General features: G+C 36.6%; 1 protein-coding gene across 1 annotated transcript; it reads right to left on the bottom strand.

Moving 5' to 3' along the window:
• Nucleotides 1-11025: 11025 nt before the first annotated feature.
• On the bottom strand, nt 11026-12759 carry LOC124632066. Its single transcript, XM_047166728.1, has one exon. It carries the CDS (start codon nt 12757-12759, stop codon nt 11038-11040), a length of 1722 nt encoding a protein of 573 aa, XP_047022684.1. The 3' UTR covers nt 11026-11037.
• Nucleotides 12760-25908: the final 13149 nt, after the last annotated feature.

Here is a 25908-nt window from a genome sequence, read left to right as displayed (position 1 = left end):
TAGGCGTGAAAATTATAACAAACAGGCCCCATAGCACGTTGCTAGTTCATTTCACCGCAATTTATTTCACACATGTTTACAAGATTTTACAATAAACGAAACGTACGAAAACATTAGGTACACGTTTCATGTTATCATACAATATATATAACTTTAAAAGTAACGTTAGTCATAAAATTCTGATTTAAACTGTTACAGTATGAATATTTTGACACATTATAATAACAAAATGTGAAGTTTGGACATGAAATACAACGTGTTTACATTTCTCACGCGGTAGTTTTGTATGAATGATATAATTTTTATCGAATGGTTTACTAAACTTGAGTCATTTTTATTGATAGGTACTTAGTACACTCCTGTCTGAACTAATCTAAGTTAACAAAAAAGGTTTTAAAAGACCTAGTTACTAGCTCTAACATTATTATTTACGCAGGGGTGTTAAGGGCACACAATTATCCCAACGAAATCTGAGTCATTTGCTTTCGTCATAACTATCCAGGTAGAACATACACAAGCTTACACAGCTACGTAGTAATTAGCTCGAGCCGAAAATTATGCATAAAACGTAGGCGAAATATCAAAACATGAGCTTGTTAAAGCAAAACAGCAAATAGCAATGTAACATCACCACGAATTCACCTTTTGGGTTTCGAAATGTTGCTTTAGACAAATGTCAACTAATCACTTCTAAAATGAAGGTATCGTATTAATCTCGGTATGTTCCCCACTGGTAGGTACCTATAACGTGAGTTAGTTTCTACCTAGAACTTACTTATCTACTTATATAACATCGTATCCTCCTACGTACCTATGTATTTTATTACCTACACCTGTGGCCCCACTGCTTAATTTGACGAACGCATACATACTACCATAGTACCATAAAATCCAAGAAGCATTAACAGCAGCATGTATGTCCTGTACGAAGGTGACAGTACCACATTAGGGTAGTCACATTTGACCCAAGACCGTTGGTCTATGGTGAGGCTAAATTTAGTTTTTCGACGCCCCCGTTAATGAATTTAGTAATGTTCCGTCACTTTGGTTTTATGAGTTTTTAACACACTTTTATGTGGAGCAGGACAACCTTATAAGAAAGTTGTAGGTAAAGGTAATAAGAGCAATAAATTCCATTTCGGATCTTATTCAATCAGCGGGAATTATAACTAGGTTCTTCTGTTAGAAATTTACCTTAGTTATGTTGGCAATAGGGCATACAATTTCGGTAAAATAAAAATAACCGGTAAAAGTTCGGTAATAAAAATATTTTTACCGGTAAACCGGTAAAACGGAATATTTTTGTATTTTTTTAAATGTGATATTATAACAATAAGATTAGGTAGTCTAAAAGCAAAAAATACATGGTATAAGGTGTTAAACATTTTTTGTGACGTGGGCCGTAACAAAAAAACATGTCAGTACCATCCGTACGCGATGTCGTCGACATAATGCAAGAGAAACGGCTGCGATGGTACGGACATGTAAGAAGGAGACCACCTAAATACATCGCCAATGTACTCAATCTCGATATACCCGGTCAAAGGCGCAGAGGAAGGCCGAAACTGTGGTGGTTGAGTGTGGTAATGAATGACATGAAAATCTACGAAGGAAGATGGCCTGGATAGAGTGAAGTGGAAGAAGAAGATATGGAAAGCGGACCCCGTCACAAGACGGGATAAACGCTAAGAATTACCGTGAAAAAAAAAAAAACATTTTTTTCATTGAAGTGAAAGCCCTTTTTTATGGTAAATCGTAGGCATTTTATGGACCAGGGTCGCGGCAACTCTCTTGAACAATCCCGCAGCCCCGGCAGGCCTTGGCGGCCAACACGGGTCTGTTGTCTATGCAGACGGAGGAACGATAAGCCTCTCGAACTCACCGCCCACAGACCGACGCCTACGGTGGCCGGGAGTCGTCTCTCGACACTTGGCGCCCGTGGTATCTTCCTGGTCCAATACAGCGGCTGGGATGAGAGGTGCGAATTCGCAGTCTCTCCGCCGTCTCCTTCTCGAGCATGACTGCTTCGCAGAAGGAGGCGACGGTTTCCCATCCACTCAGGACCATGGTTTGAACCAGAACCGGGCACGAGAGGTCGACGCTGCCTATTGCCTCGTCGACGACACGGCGGTACTCTTCCCAGGCAGTGCACACCTGGACTGTGTGCTCCATTGTATCCTCAGAGCTGTCCGCATGGTGGTGAAGTAAAAGCCCTTTTTTTTGTTTTTTTTTTTAACGACGTCAAAAATCATCAAATGACCCCTTCCGCTGTGGGTTAGTAGCGGAGTGGGAGTGTCAGACTCTTACTGACTAAAAACCGTCGTGTTCCGTCATAGGCCTTTTATGTACCAGGGCCGCGGTATCTCTTTCGAACAACCCGCAGCCCCGGAAGTAAAAGCCCTTGCTCAGTAAGGTCATAGAGTAGGTAAAATAAGCATTAGCTACATTTTTACCTAATATGAGCTGACAGCTATCAGGAAAATCAGAATAACCGAATGAATAAAATTTGTTTACATATTATAAATTAAGATGAGAATGAAGATTTGTATCAATTGTATCTAACCTAGAGATAGTTAAGGAGACACATAAGTTTACTTTCCTAAAAAAACAGCAACTTTAACACTCTTACAATATGTAATGTATGCAATATTACCTTATGTTCAGGCTACATAATGAAGATTTGACGTTAAATGACCAATTGCTATATTTTATCACAAAAACGTAAAAACCGGTAAATTACCGGTTACATATTATTTTTACCGGTAATTTAAAAATCGCGAAAATGGGCGGTTTTACCGGTAAAACCGAAACCGGTAAACCGGTATTGCATGCCCTAGTTGGCAAGGACTGGCAAGCGGTTCTGAACAAACTCTGAAGAAACAAGCTAGTCCATTTCACGGGGTCACAATGTCACAAGGTCTTTTAGACGCATAATTTTTAAGAAACACACACATGATGCAGTGCTGTTTATACTAAGACATCATTTCACCACCTTATAAAACATTAATGTCATGGAAACCTAAATACACAACGTGCATTAACATTCTTTTGAACATTCTCTTCAACAACAAGAATTATTTTGAGACCCAGAAGTTTGCTGTTATTCTTACAAACAAAAGCCATGCAAGTAGACAAATACCCGTATTGTTTTCTAGTCCCATAGCTTCAGTTGATTGGACACCACAGAACAGTTTCTGTAAAAACCATGGTCGCTACAAGGTAACGTTTTTAGATGATGATCGCTTTTTTGTCAACTGAGGCGACTATAAAAGTTAATAGAACGCAGTAATTAGCACAGTGTTTGTTATATTTTGGAGTACATTTCCATATCCATAGCTGTTAGAATAGTTTTGTCATAACCATATACAAGCTGTTGATTTGCATCCGTGCCATAGTCAAGGACGTAATTATACTAATGATTCTCAACCCAAATCAACAAAAAAATTGGTACGATTTTTTTTTTTTTTCGGAAATTCGTCTATGTCACCTACCCGTTTTCAAACTCAGCGCGCGTGTTACTGGACTCAAAACTGTGCTGCGCCCTCACACAAACGCAAGCACAAAGCATACGCAACGCAAATTCATAAATTTCATTCATAAAATTGGATTACTTCGGAAATACTACGACTTTACAATTACAAAAAAAGCAGTGCATATTAGCTATTTCCCGTCTACTGTAATTCCAATCGATTATTTACGTATTTTATGTCCTCCTCCTGAAGTATGGCACAAATGCAAATCAACACCTTGTATAAGTAAGTCGTAGGTAGATAAGATACTTACTTACCAAATAGTTACTACGTAGTAAGTTTCACTAGTAAAATGAGTTCTTTTTTACAGGAGTTAATTCGAAGAAATAGCGTAGGTAGTTATTTCGTAAAGAATATTTTTTAAATCAATCCTGTCCTTAGACTTCTCATGAAACAGCATATCTATTTGTGTCCAAGTAACAACGACGTAAGGACATTTCGATAGAATTTTCTAGATCAGCTGCCGTTCATTCACGTCCACATGACAATAGGTATAATAGTACCAGATGTGTTCAGGGTCAACTGACCGTAACCTTTTACCTCTTCGTAAGCAAGTTACACCTTCCACGGTGGCCAATGATTTTCCTGTTACCAAATACGAGTAATAGTTATGATAAGGTTTTTACCAGCACATGGCTTTTCGTGAATGCTTTGTGCATTTCTGGAGATAAGTATTATTCCTATGATGTTCCCAAGATTGATTTGATTTGATCTGCGCAAGTCCTCACGTATAGTCCTCTAGATCATATTGATGAGACAGATAGTCCAGAAGATCACGCTCATCTATCTATTCTATTCTATTCTATTCTATTCACCTAACATGAATATTGGTAGCAATTGGCACATTCTGTCATTCATAATTAATATCCTATAGACCAAAAAAGTGTGTACGAATATTGAAGAAGCATTTTACTAAAAGCATTTTTTAGATCTTTGAAACATGCTGAGCAACGTAAAATAATTGTACCCATCGTTAGTTGCTAACTAGCATTGCTATTGCAATATTCCGGTTCCGGTATGAAGGCCATACTTCCCGTTGTAAAAACTTTGCTTTACGGGGAAATTGAGATAACTCTTGTATCATAGCATAATTTTATGGCTGACATCCTTATGATGGGGATTACTTAACACTAGAACAGTTAGCTTTTTATATAACTGCAATAAGTAAATAGCAGTCAGTCAGGTATGTCTTCTGCTAGGCACAGATGTCCGGTGTATCAAATGCAATGATGGAATAGTATTTGGCTGTCTGGAGTCCCTATAAGCAATGGAACCATTTGCCAGACAACCATAGTATAGGAACATTTACTGAGAAGCTTAGCAAAAAGGATTTAACGGTATTTTTACATTCAGTGTTGTTACAAAATCAGTCAAATAAGTGTCGTTAAGTTACTATGCAGTAACTTAACGAGTACAAGAAAGCATTTTTTATTAAAAGTAGATCCTTGAAGACTCCACAGTAAATAACAATATTCTTGGACACTCACGTTGCTACAGTAGTAGCAAGTTAATTAACTAAGTGTTCGTAACAATAAATTGAATAACAGCTGTAAAACTCGATCATCACTGTAATCAGGTTAGGCAGTCACGTGGCAAAAATGCCGACCAGATTTTTTTAAGGGGCAAAAAATGGCGTGTCTAAAGAGTGTAAATTTAATGATGGTCCAATGATACCTGACCATAGTTAATTGAGTCACTTGATGAGTCTTTAAATGTTGCTTTTCAGGACTGACCTTATTTAAACATAGAGAGATAGAATATAGTGTAGTAATGGGTTGCCCAGATAACTGAGCTGAAGAAGTAAGATATGGGCAATCTTTCCGTGCAAAACACTGGTACCCAGGAGCCTTTAAAGGTTGGTTTTCAAGACTGACCATAGAGAGATAGGATCCAGATCCCTTTAGTACCTATGACTTGCCCAGTTAACTGAGTTGAAAAAAATAGATAAAGGCAGTTATTCCGTGTAAAACACTAGTACTCAGCTTTCTATTCGACCAAGGACAGATCAATTGTTTTTCTTCGAACAAGTCTTTGGGGATTCGCATCGAGGACTCAGTTTATACTGACGCACATCATTACGCAACGTCGCATAATGTTATCATTCCAAAGCGTTGTTGACTGTAACATGCTTGTTTGCTATTGTTACCAGCGGCGCCCGCGCATCGCAGTTTCCCTGAAATATAAGCATGATACTTGGCTTGTCTCGAAATTGTGTGTTTATAGTACGCATAGGTAGTAATAATACGTTCTGCTGTTGTATGCGCTGTCGCTGTTCTTGAAACGCAAAACGGTAATACTTATGGCTATTGTCATTGGAACTGTTAGTTACTCAGAATAAAGTATGTGGGATTAGGACGATTGAAAAATATTTTGGGCATGATTATACCTATGCCATGAGACAGGAACAGAGTTTGATTACCTGCGTCTATCTCTCATCCAAATCAACAATATGAAAAGTTTTCTCATCCATCTTTTTAGGGATTTACATGTAGCTATTCTTCTTCTTAGATTGTTCAAGTTGTCCTAAGGACGCATCATATTATTAAATGAGTATTTTTATGTATTAAATGAGTATTAACTATGCTTTCCATAACATGTCTAGGAACAAACATATCATTAGTTTTGCATATAAAAGAGGTTACCCGGAAGGATGAGTAGTATTCACTTGGCAACTATACTTGGACATTACAGCATCGTTACAACCATGTTTATAATACTTCTTGCATAGGCCTACCCTTTGTAGTACGTGTTCTGGCTGTCGATGAACCATCATCGATAAATAAATATGAAAAGCAAACCTGTCCGTTTATCTTTTTGAGTTTTCTCAGAATACATTTGTACCATTTTGGTGGAAATCTAGAATGTTTAGAGATGTTTTGATCTGCTTAAAGTCAAGTAGAACATAGGTAGGTAGGTACTTAAGAATACCTACTACTCTCAGGTTGTGAGGTAAGCCGAAACTTTCAATTAATCTGTAGAGCTAAATTCAATGGGTAGGATGATGAAAAACTTTTTAGGTACTTGGATATAAAATAGTGTAGTTTCCTCGAAAAGCGAGTGAAGCTCCGGAAAACAGCTAGTTTTTGCTTTTAGATGGTGAAGTACTGATGATGCTGTAAATAGATCACGTTCATGGTCACAGCAGCTTCCTTTATTGTTGTCAGGTAGTTTAAAAATGATCCACGGTTCACAATTTGTTCTGTTGAGGAGTTTTTATGTGAGGATTGGCGGAAGGCCTTAAGTGAAGAAGAATTTGAGGACTGGATTAAAAAATATTGATATTCTGTAGTAGTGCATTCATTATTTGGTGGCTGGATTATCTCAGTGTGTGCTTAGGGAAGTAGGAAGCTAGCTTGTAGTAGCTTCTCATCTACCAAATATTTTATGTATATTTTAAGTCCCATACCACGCTTTATTTCTAGATATTTTACTAGCGATAAAGAAGTTTCAACAACTTAGCAAAACGAAGTTAACAAAAGAAACCAAGCTCACACAACAACAACACATGATTATGTATAAAGTACGCCATATTTAATTGTTATACAATATGATCAATTTGGTTCTGTCGAAAGGAAAGTATTTGCGCAACCTGGGTCAGTATGTCTAATTGTTATGCCTGGCCTATTGTGGATCGCGTGCTTATTCTGACCTACTGAATCAAATATGATACACCATTATATCTTGGCCCGCAATAAAAAGCTGAACTAATATTCACTTCTCCATTGGTGAAGACAGTGGCGCCGCTATCAGGGGCCAAGTTATACTGGTCATTTGAAGAGTTACGTGACGGAATGTCGCCATTAATTTAATTTAGTTTATTTTGCGTCCATTTTGTATGAGATGGATGAAATATGTAGTTGATTGGGAGTAGTCACGAGTTGACGTGGGTGATCGGAGACGAGAAGTAGGTTGTGGGTTGGCCATGGCACTATAGTAGCTAAGACTTGCTGGCCATACACGGAAGAGAGTAAAAGAAACCTTAAGACTACTCTTTAATACCTATAGATCTACTAACGTAAAAGACCTGTAAATACATTTAACATGTCACCATCGAGTTGGACAAAACGTACACAGTCACACGACATCGCATTTTCACGGCCAGACATGAAGCGTAAATAGATATAATGACTAGGTGGAGATCAATTAAAAACATCTTATTGAAGCAGCCCCGGATCTAGGGGGGGGCAAGCCGGGGCCTGTGCCCCGGGCGGCAAATTCAGGGGGCGGCACAATCAGGCGGGTACCAAATTCACACTTCACAGACCAATGGATAATCATTTATTTAACTTTGACCACGGAATAAATAATAGCACAAGTACAGCAATTTCAGCGCGCTCGCTACGCTCGCAGCTTTTTATTGCTTTACAATATCCTTGATCAGATATTTTTGTGTCGCAAGCTCAAAAAATTTCGCGCTCGCTTCGCTCGCGCAATATTATACATGCATTGCCTTAATGACTTCATAAGTCAAGTCCACGCTGCCTCTTTTTTTTTAGCGACGTTAAAAATCATCAAATGACCCACCCCTCCCGCTGTGGGTTAGCAGCGGTGAGGGAGTGTCAGACTCTTACTGACTAAAAACCGTCGTGTTCCGTCGTGGGCCTTTTATGTACCAGGGCCGCGGTATCTCTTTCGAACAACCCGCAGCAAGTCCACGCTGCCTTACTTTTATAAGTCAAATGTAGTAAAAAAAAAATATTTATGGAGTCCTCAAAAACAAAAAAGTTTGCGCTTCCGCCTGCTTGTAACAGCGCTTTTTAAAACTAATTAACCTTTTGTGTACCAAATTAAAAAAAATGCGCGCTCGCTTCGCTCGCGCTACTTTTTACGATTGCATCGTTCTGTCTCGACTTTTATAACTTAAACCGCCAACAGTTTGAGCCTAAAATGAATTGGACACATTTTTTTAAGTCCTTTACCTACTAAATAGTGCACTTCATTCGAACGTTCTTATTTATATTCCTTGTGACTACTCTAAGTACTTCACTTGGGTGACGATTGCACCCAGGCGCTTGGGTGATGATTGCACCTAGGCGCTACATGAGCTAAAGACAGCCCTACCTGCCTACATATTGATAGCTAAAATTATATGGATGATAAAGGTGAAAATAAACATAAATAGGTAATAGGTAGGCGGGGCGGCATTTTGCAGATTTTGCCCCGCCTAAAAAAAATTGAAGATCCGGGGCTGTATTGAAGAAGCCTATGCCTATGTCCTTTTTTTGTAACACATTTTCTCAAAAAGCCAATTTCCCTCAATCTACCTATCTGTTACGTAGTTTGAGGTTTTTATGTAAAATAGTTAATTGATTTAGGAAAACATTAAATGGAGAATTTCATCTGAAAAGACAGATATTTGTTGTATTTAGCAATCGCTGAAGCGTATCTAATAAATATAAACAAAACTTTTCCTCTTCCGAGTCCGCCATTTTGTTTTTTCTCGGAAGTACTTCCTATACTTTAAGGTTGGCAATTGATTGGAAAAAAAGTTATCTATAATCTATAATATAAAAATGAATCGCAAAATGTGTTGGTAAGCGCATAACTCTAAAAATAGGGTAAAGTAGAGAAGTCAGTTGACGGGAGCGAAGCCGCGGGCAAAAGCTAGTAGGTAATAAATGTTTTTAAATTATGTACTTTAGGTACTGACTTGATTTTTTATGAGAAGCAGGAGTCGTATCTTTTGTGTCCTGGTAAAAGTTTTCTAATCTACTAACAGCGAAGTGGATTTCCCAATGGGGAATGTTGGACAGGGTAACCTAATAAGCATGTATTGGTTTTGTTACATTAGTTTTGGTCGGCAAGAGTCTGTGCTCTCCCAATTCACCAACGGCTACCGCAGGATACTCGACAGACTACCTTATTTGACTGCCTAAAATTTTTGTTCAGTATGTCTTTCATCGGCAAATGTATGTTACAATTTTATCAGGCGCGCACAATGAGGGTCTTCTCAATTTTTTCTGCCACAGGGTGGCGCCACGTATGCGTCTGGTCCAAACAGCTGTCAAATAGTATGGAATTGTAGGGTCCGAACTTATTGTTTATTGAAATTCTGTTATATTGGAAGTGTTATTGATTTTATTATGGACTACGGTCAGAATAAGGTTTCCGAACTAAAAATTGAGCTAAGAGAGAGGGTGCAAAAGTCACTGGTACTAAGGAAAAGCTTGTTGAAAAATTTGTTAACACAATATGATTTAGTTTTTTTTATTTACTCAACCGCAATAGTAAAACAATAATGCAGTGCTTTAATTATAAAATAAAAAAAAAAACACTAAAATCGTTCACTATTCATAGTAAAGATAAGCACTTTGACAGTTACCTGGACCTGACGACTCGGTGCTGCCACCTCGTGGACGCCATTTTAGAAAACCCTCATTGCTGTCTTAGCCTTGGAAATTGCAAATTAAAGTTTTGATTTTATTTTATAATTTATTAGTTTTTATAAACCTAAATAAATATTTTTTCATCCACTGCATTATAAAGCAACATTTACAAAGGTAAGGAAGATAGTATATTAGTCTACTAGCTACAGTAACAAATCGCAAAATGGGAAGCGCCTACATTATTATGAATAGCAACTATTCTGACATTCAATAGTAACGCTTATCTTCACAGGCACTCAATGAATAAAATAATTATATTTTGACCTAATTTATCCCACTACTACAGAAACTATATAATCCAATAAACACACTTACTGATTCTACAAGCCAGACTGATGGTCGTCACTGACTCACACCATGGTCGCACTTGACCCGATTGTCTGACCCTGCCCTTGTCGATTGTCAGAAGGTCAGAACTCAGTCCCTAATATAGTCCACGGGCAGGTAGGGACGCAGTATGAATAATATATTCGTAGGACGTCCTTACACGATGAGTAGTTTCAAATAGATAGAATTTACGCGTAGCTGAGAACTTGTTTTCAAAAATCTTATCTCCACCAAATTAAAAAATATCCCTGAGCGGAGAAATTCTATCAATTTGTTGATTTAAAACTTCTCAGCTTGGTGAAGTCTGGGCTCAATGTCCAAGTGAAGTGTATCAGAATGAAAATCATAGGATTCCTAGACTAAACTATTGGAAACAATATCCTTGAAGCCAAGTACCAATCAGCTAAGGATATTTATTAGCATTTGAAGATGTATCTTGCATTCTTATTTATATTCTCATTGTACAACAGCATAGTGACTGTAATTAAGGAAGTCTGTAACTAAATTAGGAACGTGATACTAAATTATTTATTTATTGGATATAAATAAAAATTGTTGTCTAATATAACTAACGTGTATGCAACAATAGGTCGTCTTATAGATAAACATTAAAATGGAATGATGCCAATATTCTCGTCTGTTGATTTGCTTACTAAATATCACTGGCTTACCAGGATATCTACATTTTTAAATCTACCTCGTCCTTATAGAAAACCGTCTGCCTAGAAAAAAACCTCTCTGATCTTATAAAATCTCATTTATTTAAATACAAAATGCTTACAACTCTTAAAAAATCATATTCGGTTCTTCATGTAGCGTAGAAGTGAGACGCCGACCAACACGGCGGTAGTGACCGCGGTTATTTTGATGCCGCTGATTACGTTGATCTGCGATAACCACCTCTGCAATGGACTTTCGCTGATAAATATTGGCCAATCGGTCGCAATGATGTCATCGTACGTCTGAGCTTGAGGTCGCAAACACCCCAACAAGTGTAAGTAAGCAGAATGGCCAGCTTCCAACGCGGCTGCCACGTCACCGTCAGCGAATATATCAAGAGCTGCCCATTCTAAAAATTTTGGGCTCCCTACAGTTGTTAGTTCTCTTAGAGCAACGTAATCCCCACAGCGTGGAACATACACATCGGCTACAGGTGTCTCTCGGTAACTCGCAGGAAACGCCGCTTCTGGGCCAAACATATTTACTAGCTGCTCTATGACAGCTTCTTTAGAATCCTGGCCATCGTCGCGTACCATCAGATAACCAATCAACCCTGAATATTTCTCCAAACTTCCTGTAGTAGACAGTTTTGGTTTCTGCATCGCCCAAATTATTGGACCACGCATACTAAATATATCTCCGCTGTATCCTAGTCTAGTCCAAAAGTTTTCCCTGTATAGAATGTTAAACTTTTTTGCATACCCAGGTTTCATTTCTTTGGTTATTCTCGCGAATTCTTCTGACAGCAGCCGATCTTCTACTTGTATGTTGTGAAGCTGCTCTGGTCTCAGAGCCATCGCTAACAAGTTGCACACGTAAGTAGTCTCACCCTTTATCGTTTCAAGGATTACTTGCTCAGCATATGTGCGGATCCCCTTAATAGACATAGATTGCAATGTTATATCAGCTATACTTTGGTTAAGTTTGGAAGAAAGCCGTTTCCTACATTGCCCTAGAAGCTTTTCCCGAAACCTTGTGTTTAAACCACCGAGATGGTTCTTGGCACTGCTTGTCCTGTAACATTGATGAAGATAGAAGAGAAGGGATACGCTGTTGGCTGGAGCACCACAGACTAATCTAACTATAATCCTCATAATTTCCCTCGTATTTGAGAAGAGGAGCGTCTCGCAGATATTTTTCTCCATGGTAGTCCTATCGTAGTACAGCAATGTTTTTCTTTCTTCCTCTATATTTACTCTGCTAGTTTGGAAAAGATCGGTCATACATCTATCTAAGAATGTTTGGTACTGATTTAATTCAAACTTCTCTAAGAAGCTAAGGTATTCAAAATCATGTACGTTATTTAAAAATTCTACTGTATTACCGTCAGGGTATTGGAAGAGCTTCTGGAGCGGTACTTCTTCCCCAGGCTCTTCTGGTAATATCACGTCAGGTGCATGATGTGATCGCATTAGGTATCCGCTGTGTGCCATTAGTTCTGAGTTTTCTTCGGCCAAGTCGGGGTAGATGATGCAGTCGGGCAGGGGTAATTTGAACTCTTTGGCGTACTTGATAAGGTAAAATCTGGCGACGTTGTCTAGTAGCTGCCTGGCTGTTAAGTCGTACGATGAATCCTCGTTGTCGTAGTCTGAGTCCATCATGTTTGTGAAGGCGACGTTACATTTAGACACGTGCTTGGAGTCAGGTCCTGGCAGATCTATGACCATGATATCCATGGAGTCTCCAAACTTGCTCTTCAGTTTGTGCGCTGCTACAATGCCTGGGAGAGTACATCCTAGGACGATGACGTCTGCTTGTATACTAGTTTTTCCGCCAACACCGAACTTCTTGACCATTAGTGGTTATTATAAATGTATGTAAATATAATATTATATAAAAATTAAATGATTTTATATTTTTTATAGATTGACAATTAAATGACGCTCATATTTTACTTGTGAATTTATGGATTGAAATGAATGAATGTTTATGACGACCTTTTTACATAATCCTTTCCAAACAAAACAAAAAAAGGGTTCGTTCAGATTTAAAATATTGTTATAATCTTTATGTTAATGAGTATCTTATACGATTTCTTCTTTACACCTAAGAAAATATAATGTAATTTAAGATTAATTTTAAATTACACCTTAAACGTCTTTAATAACGATAGCCTAAAATAAAATTGGTTTTAAATTATAGATCAATGATTATTGACATAATTTATGACTGTAATATTAGGAATCGTCACGATAATCACCTTGACCATGACTTTGATAAGGTCAGCTTTATTTTATTTTACTTCATTACCGGCCATTACGATTCTCAAAGGTTACTTTAACTGGAACATTATACGAGTCGTATTTTATTGAATACAAGTCATATGGATACATGCTATAAAATAGGTATTAGAGATTTATATGGTCGATATTAGTATATCATTCCGCGTCCTGGTTCTGCTTGTTGCGTGGGATTCGTTGCTGCGGCTGCAGAAATCCTCAAAGGCTGCTAATATAGTTGTAGGTTGTAGCTTTGACGATAACTTGATGGTAAGTGACCCCTTAGCATTTGCCGGGGAGGGTTCTCATCAATCTAGCACCAGATTGAAACATGCTCATCTGCTTTTAAAAGAACTATGGGACATTTTTTTGAGCCTTCCACGCTACCCATGTCTCTTTTGTAGTCACAAATGCATAGACTCTAAAGTTATTCAGGGTGCAACGAACACAATAAATGGTAATTCAATAGGACCTTTTAATACCAAATGGTATTTGAGCGAACGCCTCACATAATTTATATAGCAATCAAGCCAAAATTTTAATGATGTTGCAATGTAGCGCAATATTTACACATTTGTTGCATATTATCGTTTTAAAGAACAAACAGTGTTATCACTCTGTTAAACATTAAACGTAAGGCGCCGCAAAAATAACAGTTAAATAAGATAATGCAAGGGCCCGATTCTGCTAAGTTAATAATGTCAAAATTGAATAGAAATTGAATCGCAATAGAAGTATATAATACCTTAGCGGGCATTTTGCTATTAATATAATAATGACATTCGATTGGTTTGCGATTGGTCTGCCATTTGGTCTATACGGTAGTTTGCTCTACGATATTGCAATCGTATATAATTTGCAGACAATATGATTCATTGTTGAATCACAGACTGAAACGAATTTTTTTTTATTTAATAACCAAAATAGCAGTATGCCACATACGCTTCAATAGTAATTGAGTCGTGGTTGGAACACAGTCGGATGTGAATCGTCTGTCGTTTAAGTAAAATTAGTAGAGCGCGCCCCTGATATGACGGCTGTTATCAATCAGTTAGTGACGTTGTGCAATCTGTCTGTGTTTGTATATCGCAATCAATGTCGTGTGCGAGGTGAAATACCCTTTACCTTTATAGTTTGTCATCTATTGTCATCATAAAGGTCCCTCCTGATACAGGTATTTGGCTCTCGAGCGGCTTGCGCCCATTGACGAACGCGCATGGTCAAAAACTCATTTGTAGCAGAATGTAAATGAGTGAGCTGATGTCTCGTCTCGAAAACGGCGCCATAAATTACCATATTATGATGACTGACGCCTTGGCCGGCCTCGTCTATCGCGGGCTGGGGCGACCAGCGGCTCGTCGATCGTTTCGGAAGGTCACCATAAAGTAGCTCCAAATTTCGAATGGCGGTACTCATTTTGATGGAAGTATATTTACTGTAATATGATTAAAAATGTCATAATCGCTAAAACTGGTTGTGTAGTTCCAATTTAAAATTTTGAGTTCTTCACGAATAGTTCTATAAGTTTACCTACATATGTATGACCACATTATGTCTTCTCTAATCTGGAAACACGCAAGGTCATACATTAAAGTCATATCATTTGAAACAGACAATTAAATTGCCTATTTGCTAATGCTAATGCCTATTTTAAGGTATTTAATTCAAGTGAATTCAAGTGAAGGGGAATAACTATAAAGATAACAGCTGACATTCGTTATCACCACTCACTATTTAATTTCGTCCTGTTACAATTAATTTTGGTAGATAATATTTATCTTTAATAAGCTCTCAGAATTTCATGAACGCGTTCCGTCAATCATTGTGACGATAGTCGTCACGAATGACGAAGAAGTTGTAGCTAAATGTTTATAAATAAAACTGACATTTCAGATACTTTGACACCTCTAAATATAAATGATCTGATTTTGATTATTCTAGAATTCTAGATATAATAATGAATTTTCTCAGACTAATAATTGCAGATATAGAATGACATGAGACATGATTTTGTGTCTAGAATGTTAAACCTGGGATGCGGCTAGTGTCATCGATGGCCTCATTGTTGAGGTTGTATCAAAATAGTTAATAGGTTGTACATATGTAATGGCAGGCAGGTAATTAACGTGTGACAGTTATAAAAATAGAATTATCAAATAAATGAATAGTTGCTGTCCAACCGTCGTTTTATTACTCATTTCGGTGATCTCTTGCGATCAGTGACAACAACTGGACCTTTGGGTACCCTGTGTATTTGGGTAACTTAATAGAGACAGCATTACGTAGCTGCCCCGTTCACAATACATGATACAGATATTTTTGTTTTCCAATTCAATACGTATATTTTTATTTGTGGAAAAGTACACATTTCAAAAATAAAAAACAGAACTGGTTTTTCCTGAGTTTCTTTATGTATAGTAGCTCCGCTTCGTTACATTTATTATGTATAAGTATTTACATAAAAAAGTAAATTCTGCTTATTAGAAGCTTAAGTGCCATGCAATATCTTATCGTACAAATAGCAATCAAATCTGTTTATGTATTTTGTTAATTAAATGTTAAAATAGTGTAAACATTACTGCGTAAATGATAAAACTTATCTTAGTTTTATAGGCTGCGGCTCATCTGCATAGCCATAAAATACTTGCAGTAATATTATGAAATTGCTATAAGTTTTCTAATTACTTTCCTTCATAAAAATATTTCGTTTAGAATAAAATGAATAGCGGAGATGTCTTAACGCAAAATCTCCTAAGAAAGTTGCGCGTCAAAATGCGGGGACGAGAAATGTTACTATTTCCGCCCTTATTCGCCCCCTTTGCAGCCAGACCATTTAATTCAAAATAAAATCACCAATCAATCAAGAGCTATCTTTGTCAGATTGGCTTTGATTTGACCAGGAACTCGGCAGCCTCGTTAGTACTAGTAACTGATCGTTTTCATCACGCCTGCCATACGTTATTTTGGACCTACAAGACGGCACCTGACCTACCTTCCCTTTGGGTTACGCCAAGCCAAGTGCAGTTTTGTTTGCCAAATTTATATTCCTTGCTAATGTTAAGATGGCGAAATTAATTTGTCTGTTCAGATTAACAATCTCTCATTCGCATTTACGAACTAGGATGATAAGGATTTGAACTGGTACCTAGCTATATAATACATAATATTGAGCACAAAGGTTTTTTTCATTATCAAACATTAATTATATGTTTATCTATAGTTATTGGCTTAGAAATGTGGCAAAAAAGACACATTAATAACTGCTAATTAGCATCCATAAAAGTTAATGACCAATCAACCATTATCTATAACCAACGTAATTAAGATAGTTGTCATGACAACGAGATATCGACATCAATAAACAAAATTAATCTAGTAACCACTCCACGATTAATTTTATCTTGGAACATAACTTGTATAAAGTAATACAGAAGTAAGCTTCATTAGCTCGTATTTACGAGATACTAAAAGAAGCATAAACATGTAATATGGCGCCTGATTTCCTTGAAGGATTGAGAAGGAATATAAAGTATTTACGCCCACATTTTACTATACCCTATAAATATTTTACTTCATCCTATGTTTGTATTCTACAAGTGGCAATTAGCAACTCTATATTTCGATTTGATATTTTACTTTTTATAAAAATCATACCATTTTTCCTGATCAGGAATACAATGCTCATAACATCTCATTAGACTATCGAGGTGTGATTCTGGTTTTTAACTCACTTCTGAAATTGAAGAAGGTTGTCAATTGGACTGTTTTCTTGGTCTTAGTTACTCGTTATCTAAATAAATTCTTATAAATTTCTTATTTTCTTGAAACAAGTTCACGCTGGCAATCTAGCGAATACATTATACAGGTAGATACATACATATATACATACAGCATGATGAAACAGTTAGTGCGTCCTCCGGGCGTTCACTCGTTGGCAACAGACTACTAGATACTTCATCATTACAAGTGCAGATTACTATCAATTGTATGAACAAGGTCAAGGGGTATTGTTTTGTTCTTCATTATGGATTAATGACTGATCTAGACTGATAGGTGGTGAAGTATAGTGTGTTGTTTATAAGAGATTTGAAGTCGGTCTGAAATTGGTCGGATGGTGAACCTGTTTTAACATATCTATCCGTATTTTTTGGTAACAGATTTAATTTTGACATTAGCTATAATATATACAAATAGGCTAGGCTAGACAGGTTATTAAAATCGGCAGGTATTCAGACAAATTTTCAAATCGACGAAGCCGACCCCAACATGATTGGGAAAAAAGGCTCGGAAGATGATGGTAGAATTAGGCAGTGAGACAATGATGATAGTATTTCAGATTGAATGTTTGTCCTAACTTGCCCTGAATTGGATGATTTATTGAACTTAGGCTTCAATGATCACTTACCATGGTTAGCGGCTCTTGGTACTGCTATCTCGTGGCAAGGTCATCATCTAAACCACTTTTAAATGTTATGTGTACCTGTACTGTACATATTAGACATCTGCCAAATCATGGCATAGCAACCAAGTATATAACTATTTTAGCCGTCTCTATATCTTGATTAAATCACCAACGTCCTCTTTGACTTACCAAAGATTACGACAATCAAAGCAAAAAAAAGCCAATTGGAGTCAATGATCAAAGTCAAAGTTCGCAAAAACAATTGAGGAACTATCATTAAGACGAATTGTTGTATAAGAGAACAAATTAATTTACTAACTATAAGATAATGATATCTCAGGCCATGGTTGTGGTGTCAGATAACATGACTTAACTCCCGGCGAGTGGAATAGGAGCCGGCGCTACGACGTGCGCGCGCGCACGTACGCCACCCTCCGTGTTTGTGTCCGTTGTTGTACGGTACGGGATTTTTTGGAAATGTATGTATGAGTATGAGAATAAGATATTTTGAGGGATTGTATCGGTAGTTGCTAGTAAACAAAATATGGTATTCTTTGGAAATATTGGTTTGTAATATTCACCCTTAAGAGAAATTGGAGAAGCTATCTTATTCAAGATATAAAATATTTAAAAGTCGTATAATATTTTCGCTTTTCCTGTAGATCTATCAAACATATTTAACGACCTTACATATATTCGATATTAAATAATTGTTGACGACCTCGATGGCGCAATGGTCACCATGCCGGACTGCCGGACCTGAGGTCCCGGGTTCGATTCCCGGTTCGGTCGACATTTGTGTGATGAGCATGCTTGTTGGCCGTGGTTTGGGTGTTACAATATGTATTTATAAATATGTATATATGTAGCTATATGTAGTCTATCAGTTGTGTTAGCACCCATAACACAAGTTAATTAATAACCTACCATGGGGCTAACCGACCGTGTGTGAAAAAGGTGTCCCGACATTATATATATATATTATATATATTGCTAATTTGGCTTCATAAACTGTAATTGTATTTGCTTATAACCAGTCATGCACACCACGCCAAACTTTCACAAATCAGCCTTGCATTGTATTACCGTGCAAAAACAATGGACACGTACTTTTATCTCGCATACAACGCGAAATGAGCGCGTTCCCATTCTAGCCGGGCCGGACGACTCGATTAGTTGACGATTCGCAATAAAATTCGCGATTATATCAACGTCTGCGAAACATATATAAGATCGATGGCCTCAGAGTAAAAATATACAATTTACTTGATCACTTATGCGATTGCGTGTCTCTTAGAAAAGACTTCAACGCGTTCGTTTTATTGGAAACAGCGAAATAAGGTGTATTTGCAATTTCTCGGTCTCTTTCTGTTGTTTTGGGAGGAAAGGAGATGGATGCGGCTATATTTAGATTAGCAGGTTCATGACCTTTGTAGGCAAATTGACATGACTTGATAGTTTTTATTTTTTTTGTTTTTAAACATTGTTCTTTTCATTCAAACTTAGTTGCAATTTGCAATCCTTGAGTTCAGTTTATTAATAGAGAGCTGGTATTTCGTGACTAGTTTGTTAGTACCTAAAGGTGAAAGTTCTCAATAACTGGTATGTGGTGAGGTTGTATTACTGAAAATATCAATACTTAGGTGAAAGGCAATCAACATTGGTAATGAAAGTTCTAATAATCATATATCGGTCTGAAGGGTGTTTAGACTTTGAAAAATCTGAAGGTAAGATAAGCTCTGTTAGCCGAGGTCAGTGCATGTATGAGTATTTCAAATAATTGTTGACGATTCTAAAGTGGATTAACGTGAAATACAGGATTAACGTGCAGTGGTTCTATTAATTATTATACATACTATTTATGTTTGGGAACATTGAAATAACTTTATTTAGCAAGCTGGCGAACCAAATATTTTCTGAACTAAATTTATAGGTACTAAAACCTTGAAAATACTATAGAAATACATAGTTTTAAAGTGGATTAATGTGTGAAATAGAGAGTGAAAAATAAAAATCATACATAACTCCTCATTATCTCATTTACTTACAACAACTCTCTGTTTATTTGAGCAAACAAATGCTGCGCTAAGCATTTTACTTTCATTTGGCATTGAAAGTGCGTTGACTAAATTCACAAACCCCGTTTATTTATAGATATCGTGGGAATATATAATATTGTATAATATGATGGACATAGTTCCTGATTCTTACTTCCTTGCTAATATTGTAATGATGTCAGTATAGTCTCCTTATTATTTCTGGCCCTGATCAAAGTTCTAAGTTATTTGGGGTAATGTGTTTGCCACTTCCATTCCTTTCTGTCTGACGTCTTACTATACATCCAGTCTCTTATTCATGTCATCTTTAAGAGGATTCATCCATCTTTTCATAAGTCTTCCTCTCTCACTTCATCCATTGGTACATATTTTTTAACGTACTTTTTGTAATATGCGTATAGTAACCTCTTTTTATTTCATCTTAGACGTTGGGCAATTCAAATTTTATAAATATTATATATTTTTTTTCCATAATCCATGTTGTACATACGATTAATTATTCAGGCCAGAACCTAGCCTCAACCTAGTTGAGTAAACTCAGGAATTTTATCTATTCAGCTGTTTTATGAGCAATAATATAATAAATGAAATTTTAATAGTCAAAGTAGTAATAAAGCACTAAAAGTTAGATTGACTTTACTTTATTGATGCTTAATTTTGTTTACAGTATTCCGTCATACACATTCCAATATTGTTATTAAAATATACACATTAAATTCTTCTTTCAGAGAACCCTTCGCAATCATTTAAAAGCCTAATTGCAAAATGTAATAAATAAGTGACATTTTCCAGCATCATTATCATCACACCCTGATAATATTTAAGTTGTAGTCGGTATACTCTTTTATCCGACATCATCTCTTAAGTGATATTCCTTCCATCTCTATCATATTCAAAAGGTTCTCCCTTCTAAAAATTACAAAACTTCACTCTGCCAACATAATAAATTGCTTGACAGCAGTACTAAATATTAATCTGCCTTCCAGTTAACACTTCATCAATAATGTCAAGTACCATAAACAAGCAAACTAACCATAAATCTCGCGACAAAAACCTGCTATATCTCAATACCTTGCCTATTCCCCACCATAAAAGGTCACCCACGAATCGCAATCACTTCTAATTTGCAAAACAAATTGTGTAGATACCCATCAAATAGAAATTACAATTTAATCATAGTATAGTGACGGAAGAAGGCGGCCACCCATCTATTTCCAAGCCTGGGTAATGGCGGTGCAATCTAAATCATTTTGTTTAATAACAAGGTGACAATTTCACGCCTCTCAAGTCGTTTATAGAGTGCAAGGTGAGTGCACCTGTTGTGAGAAGACTTTATTTTAATATTATCGGATGGAATGTTAAATTGTGGATCTCAGCTATCATTTGAACATTTTTGATGGTCGTTATGTGTAGGTCATAAGCCAGAAAGTCATGACAACCAGTGTTTCTAAGTGGTATGTTGTTGCCCAGGTTACTGTTGATTTATTTTCTTTCTTCCTTTTGAATATATGGTAATGATAAATTGGTACCGTTTGGGCAGATACAACGATCCGTACGATTACCGAGTGCTCAATTTAAATCTTCCAATACGTTGAAGAGAAATTCTGAAATTTTATTCAAATAAATCGAAAATGAAGTCGATTAAAAGGCCAACAAAAAGAAGATTCGGCAAGAAGACTTTCAAATACTGAAAAAAATCAATCGTATATTAAACAAAGACAGTTAGTAGTTTTATTCATAGTTGGTATTCCCTGAAAGTAAAAGCTTCTGTAAGGTTTATGAATAACATGTAAACAGGATACAATAACAGGATATTCATTAATATTGCGCAATGTGACAGTCGCGGTCATCAATGAACATTCCTCACTTTGCATAGGAGTTTTATTAAGCCATTATTTCCGTTTTTATAAACATGAGCAAGTCTATTTTTTATGAGCTTGATATTGAAAAAGTATTTAAATTGTAAATGACAATAAGTAAGGGAAGTATTTCGGCGGTTGAAACCACTGGCAAAACCTAGTTATTTCATTAAAACACAACCTATTTGATCGTATTTTAAATTTTGTAAACGTTACTGTGTGGTATACTCTTATGTAAATGTTTAGTGACTTATTTGTGCAGTACGTTTGCCAAAAAAGGAAAACAAAGGTATTGACCTACATGGCCATATAGTCCTGAAATAAATACACCCATGTCCAAAATCACATGCATCCAATACTGAACGTGGGTACCGCGATGAGATTTTATGGCCTGACATGAACGTGGCCTACGTAAATTTTACCGTAATTACCTAACCGAAAAAAAAAACAAAAGCAAACGAATAAAGTTTTATTTTTTTGCGAACTCCACGTGCTCCTGAAATTCGGCCACACTTAAGAGCAAACCTTACGATTTTACATGTAAATATAGATACTTGTATGTAGATATATTACTACACTTAGTTATGTCAGAGGTGTTTCCTCAAAGCTGAGTAATATACCTAGCGGTTTATATTATGTAATATTTTTCCTTGTCGTGAACGGAATGCAGATATAACAAGTTCTATATTTAGATTTCTTCACGGATTAAATATAACTGTACCTATTCTGTATTGTTTTTCCTTTTTTCTTTCGTTACACGAGCGATGAATAAATTCTTGTGATGATGATGATTTTGTGATTTATGTTCGATAAATTCAATGGGTACAGTCCCGCTGTTATATTAGTCTATTAATAGAATATATAAGGTTGTGTTCTACTTTACATCTTATCTAATGCTTTTTTTTTGCTTTGCTTTTTTTCAATACTTCGATTACTTAAAATGGGTTAAAAAATTCATATTGTCAAACAGCCGTCAACAGCCACACTCACCCCACACCTAATCCCGTTATTCCAAGCAAGGCTTATTCCATCTAGAATTAGAACATATTAAAAACTTTGACAGATATATACACCTCATATATCGAGTAGAAAATATGAAGGAAGACAGCCACTTAGAAACCAGCTGATCAAATTATACAAGACTTCATAAAATTCATGGGATAATGAAAGGTCAGATAAGCCTTGAAGAACGGTTAACTTTTTCTGTTTGAATGGATATTGGAAATGCGTAGTGATGTAAAATGAAAAAAAACGATTTGTTTTTTTTCACTTTATTGAAAAAAAACATGAAAAAAAACTTTGCATCGTTGTTTTTTTTCTAAATTTGGTTTTTTTTCTAGCCTACTTTTTAGTTCAATTTTCAAAATTTCCCTTTCGTTGAGTTAATATCAATGAATGTTGCCAACATTTTCATGAAATTTGGTTCTGTTTTATCAGAAAAGTACCGTAGATTCAAGAATAAACCTAAGACTCTTTTATGTAACCTTAAGTATTAATCTTTAACGGTAAATGCCCTAACAATTTAAGAGTTATTATACTCTTGAAAAAAACAAGGCCCAGAAAAAAAACAGTTTTTTATCTGTTTTTTTTTCAAGGTTTTTTTTCACACTAGAAAAAAAACGGTTTTTTTGCAACACTAGAAATGCGTATATGCAGATTCAAGACATGTATGTTAGTGTAAGATATTTAGGCGTTAATTGAGTCTCGTCTTCTGCAACATAGTTTCATGTATATGCATTTCGATACACACTAATGATAATTCAGTGTTTTAACATTTTCAATATGTCCTCCCATGTATACAATACAGCTGCGCAGAGGTCGTTCTATGTTTTTTATTCCTTCGGGTTCAGTTCAACTTTCATTATTACTTAAATCTTATTCTTGAGTGTAAGTTTGAGAATCGTTTTCTACTAACTAAACTCAAAGTATAGCGCAAGATGAGAGGAGAGCATCATACTTTGTTAGCTAATACAACGTGCGTCAATTCTCTAAAAGTAGGCAATAAACCAGTGAATTCTACTAAATGTTTATTTATAGAGCTGATAAATGTGAATCTCTGATAGTAATTCATCTCACATATCAGCATTACGAACAAACATTCTAACAATATTTGTTCCTACATTTGTCAGTCTATCTTCTCTTATCTTGGGTAAAACTGCAAGTGTGATGGGATTTCCACTATTGTTCACATCGAATCTATTATTGTTGCAACGTATGTTTTTCTGGGTAATTGACTAAGACAAATTAAAGAAAATTGTGCATGTTTTAAAATTGTTTATCTCTTTTATGGTTATAGGTTCACTGTAGAACGTGACTGTATCTGGTTGTAAAGAATATGATCAATATACTTACACATATAAACAGAAAAATATGTTTCAATATTGGTAAAGACTCTAGAACTCGCATGAAAATTCCCTGCGTTGTGATATCTAAGCTGTGGGTACTGTTTACTGAAAACTTCCTTCATAGTCTTATTCTTGCGGATTTTCAGAAATCCCTGTAACTAAGACCACTCTTTTCAAGTCTTTCAAAATACATATAAAGAAATCACCCAAATCCTTTTCCCAATACATTCCCCACCTTCATTTAACTCTAACAGCGATGTTTACTGCCTACATGTAAACAACGAGACCGTGTTTTGTCTTGTGCAGTGAAAGAATTCGTCGCCAACCGTAAATATAAACCGGCGGTGACTGAATACGTTGGTCTACGTGATGATGTTCAGGACGGCACTTTCGTGTTTGGAGATACGCAAAATGGGATACTATTGAGCTGTTGCAGCGATGTTTGTAGTCCTGTAGGTACTAGGAAATATTTTTGTGAAGCTTAATAGGGCTTGCCACATAGTTTAAGCACAAGGCTGAAGTGGCAGTGCACATAACTCGCTGAACTGATGGCCGAGGGGACAGAAAAGTTCTCGAGTGGCGGCCCGGAAGAGGCAGCATAGACCCGGAAAAGGCATCGTGGGCAGGCCCTCCACTAGGTGGACGGACAATCTGGCAAAGGCCGCCGGAAAGCAGTGGAGGCGGGTTGCTGAAGGCCTTTGGACGTCTTTCGGCTGACATGACGACGAAAGAAAATCGTCAAACCCAAAAATTGGCCGTAGATACACACTTTCATATGATTTATAAAATGCAGTATATATGTTTACTATGTATGCCTCTGTCAAATTCCTACAAAAAATTGGCATGATATACCTACTCATAAATATATTTATAATAATTTTCATATTTTCCGCTTCTGAAATGCTAGTGATGGCATACCGAGTTGCGCTCATTAGGAAAAGTGATGTTAACGAGATAGAATTCCTAACTGGCCAGATGTAGCAAATTATGTCAAGAATGCTTTTACTCCATCTTATATAAAACATTTCCTACGAGATATATCTACTGAAACCAGATCATCTTGCTAATTAATTTGAATAATTGCTTGTCTGAGTTCAGGTTGAATTCTTGGCACGTTAAACCGACAAACAAAAGGAAGGTTGAGAACCGTGGATGAGAAATAAAGGAACATAAATCAGTAAGAAATTGTTTAAGTATATATAAAGCAACTGAAAAAGATGGTGAATTTAAAACTACTAATTTATAAACCTGCACAGTTGGGCAGGTTTGAAATCGCTAATCCCTGGAATTACTCTGGTGGTCTGGTTAGAAAAATCAATAAATTGTGATTTAAATTACCTAATGGGTCAGTTAACAAAGGAGTCTACAGTATAGTGCTTTTATCCGGGTGCGCGAAGTAGTTCTTTCGGGATGACAGGGAATCCTTGCCTTAGAATACATTTCTAGTATTCTTTTAAAACAAACGCAAGAAACGTTTAGAACACACTACAACAACAATTCATAAAAACACTTCTATTAGTCTAACCCCATCCTTTGTCTATTCCCGCCTACGTCACAAAATCTAGAATACTAGATGTGCCATCGCGTGTCACGTATGCCGTGTTGATTGACGCCAGTCGGTGTCGTGTCGGACACACTTCATCAACAATTCATAAAAACACTTCTATCAGTCTAACCCCATCCAATTGTCTACTCCCCTACGTCACTAGATCTAGAATACTAGATGTGCCATCGCGTGTCACGTATGCCGTGCTGATTGACGCCAGTCGGTGTCGTGTCGGACACACTTCAACAACGATCCATAAAAACACTTCTATCAGTCTAACCCCATCCAATTGTCTACTCCTGTACGTCACTAGATCTAGAATCCTAGATGTGCCATAGCGTGTCACGTATGCCGTGTTGATTGACGCCAGTCGCTGATGACGCCATGTCGGGTCATATCGCTTCTAGAACGCGAATTTATGTCAAGGTCAATGTTACGGCTGATTTTAAAGATTGAAGTGATGTAAAGGTTATATTAATAGAAGTTTGAGGCTTTTTTTCTTTTTGCTAATACTTTG

Source organism: Helicoverpa zea, chromosome 1 (assembly GCF_022581195.2).
Source record: "Helicoverpa zea isolate HzStark_Cry1AcR chromosome 1, ilHelZeax1.1, whole genome shotgun sequence".
Classification (NCBI taxonomy): Eukaryota; Metazoa; Arthropoda; class Insecta; order Lepidoptera; family Noctuidae; genus Helicoverpa; species Helicoverpa zea.
Note: the sequence above shows the minus strand (reverse complement) of the source record. Positions and strands in the feature narration are given on the sequence as shown.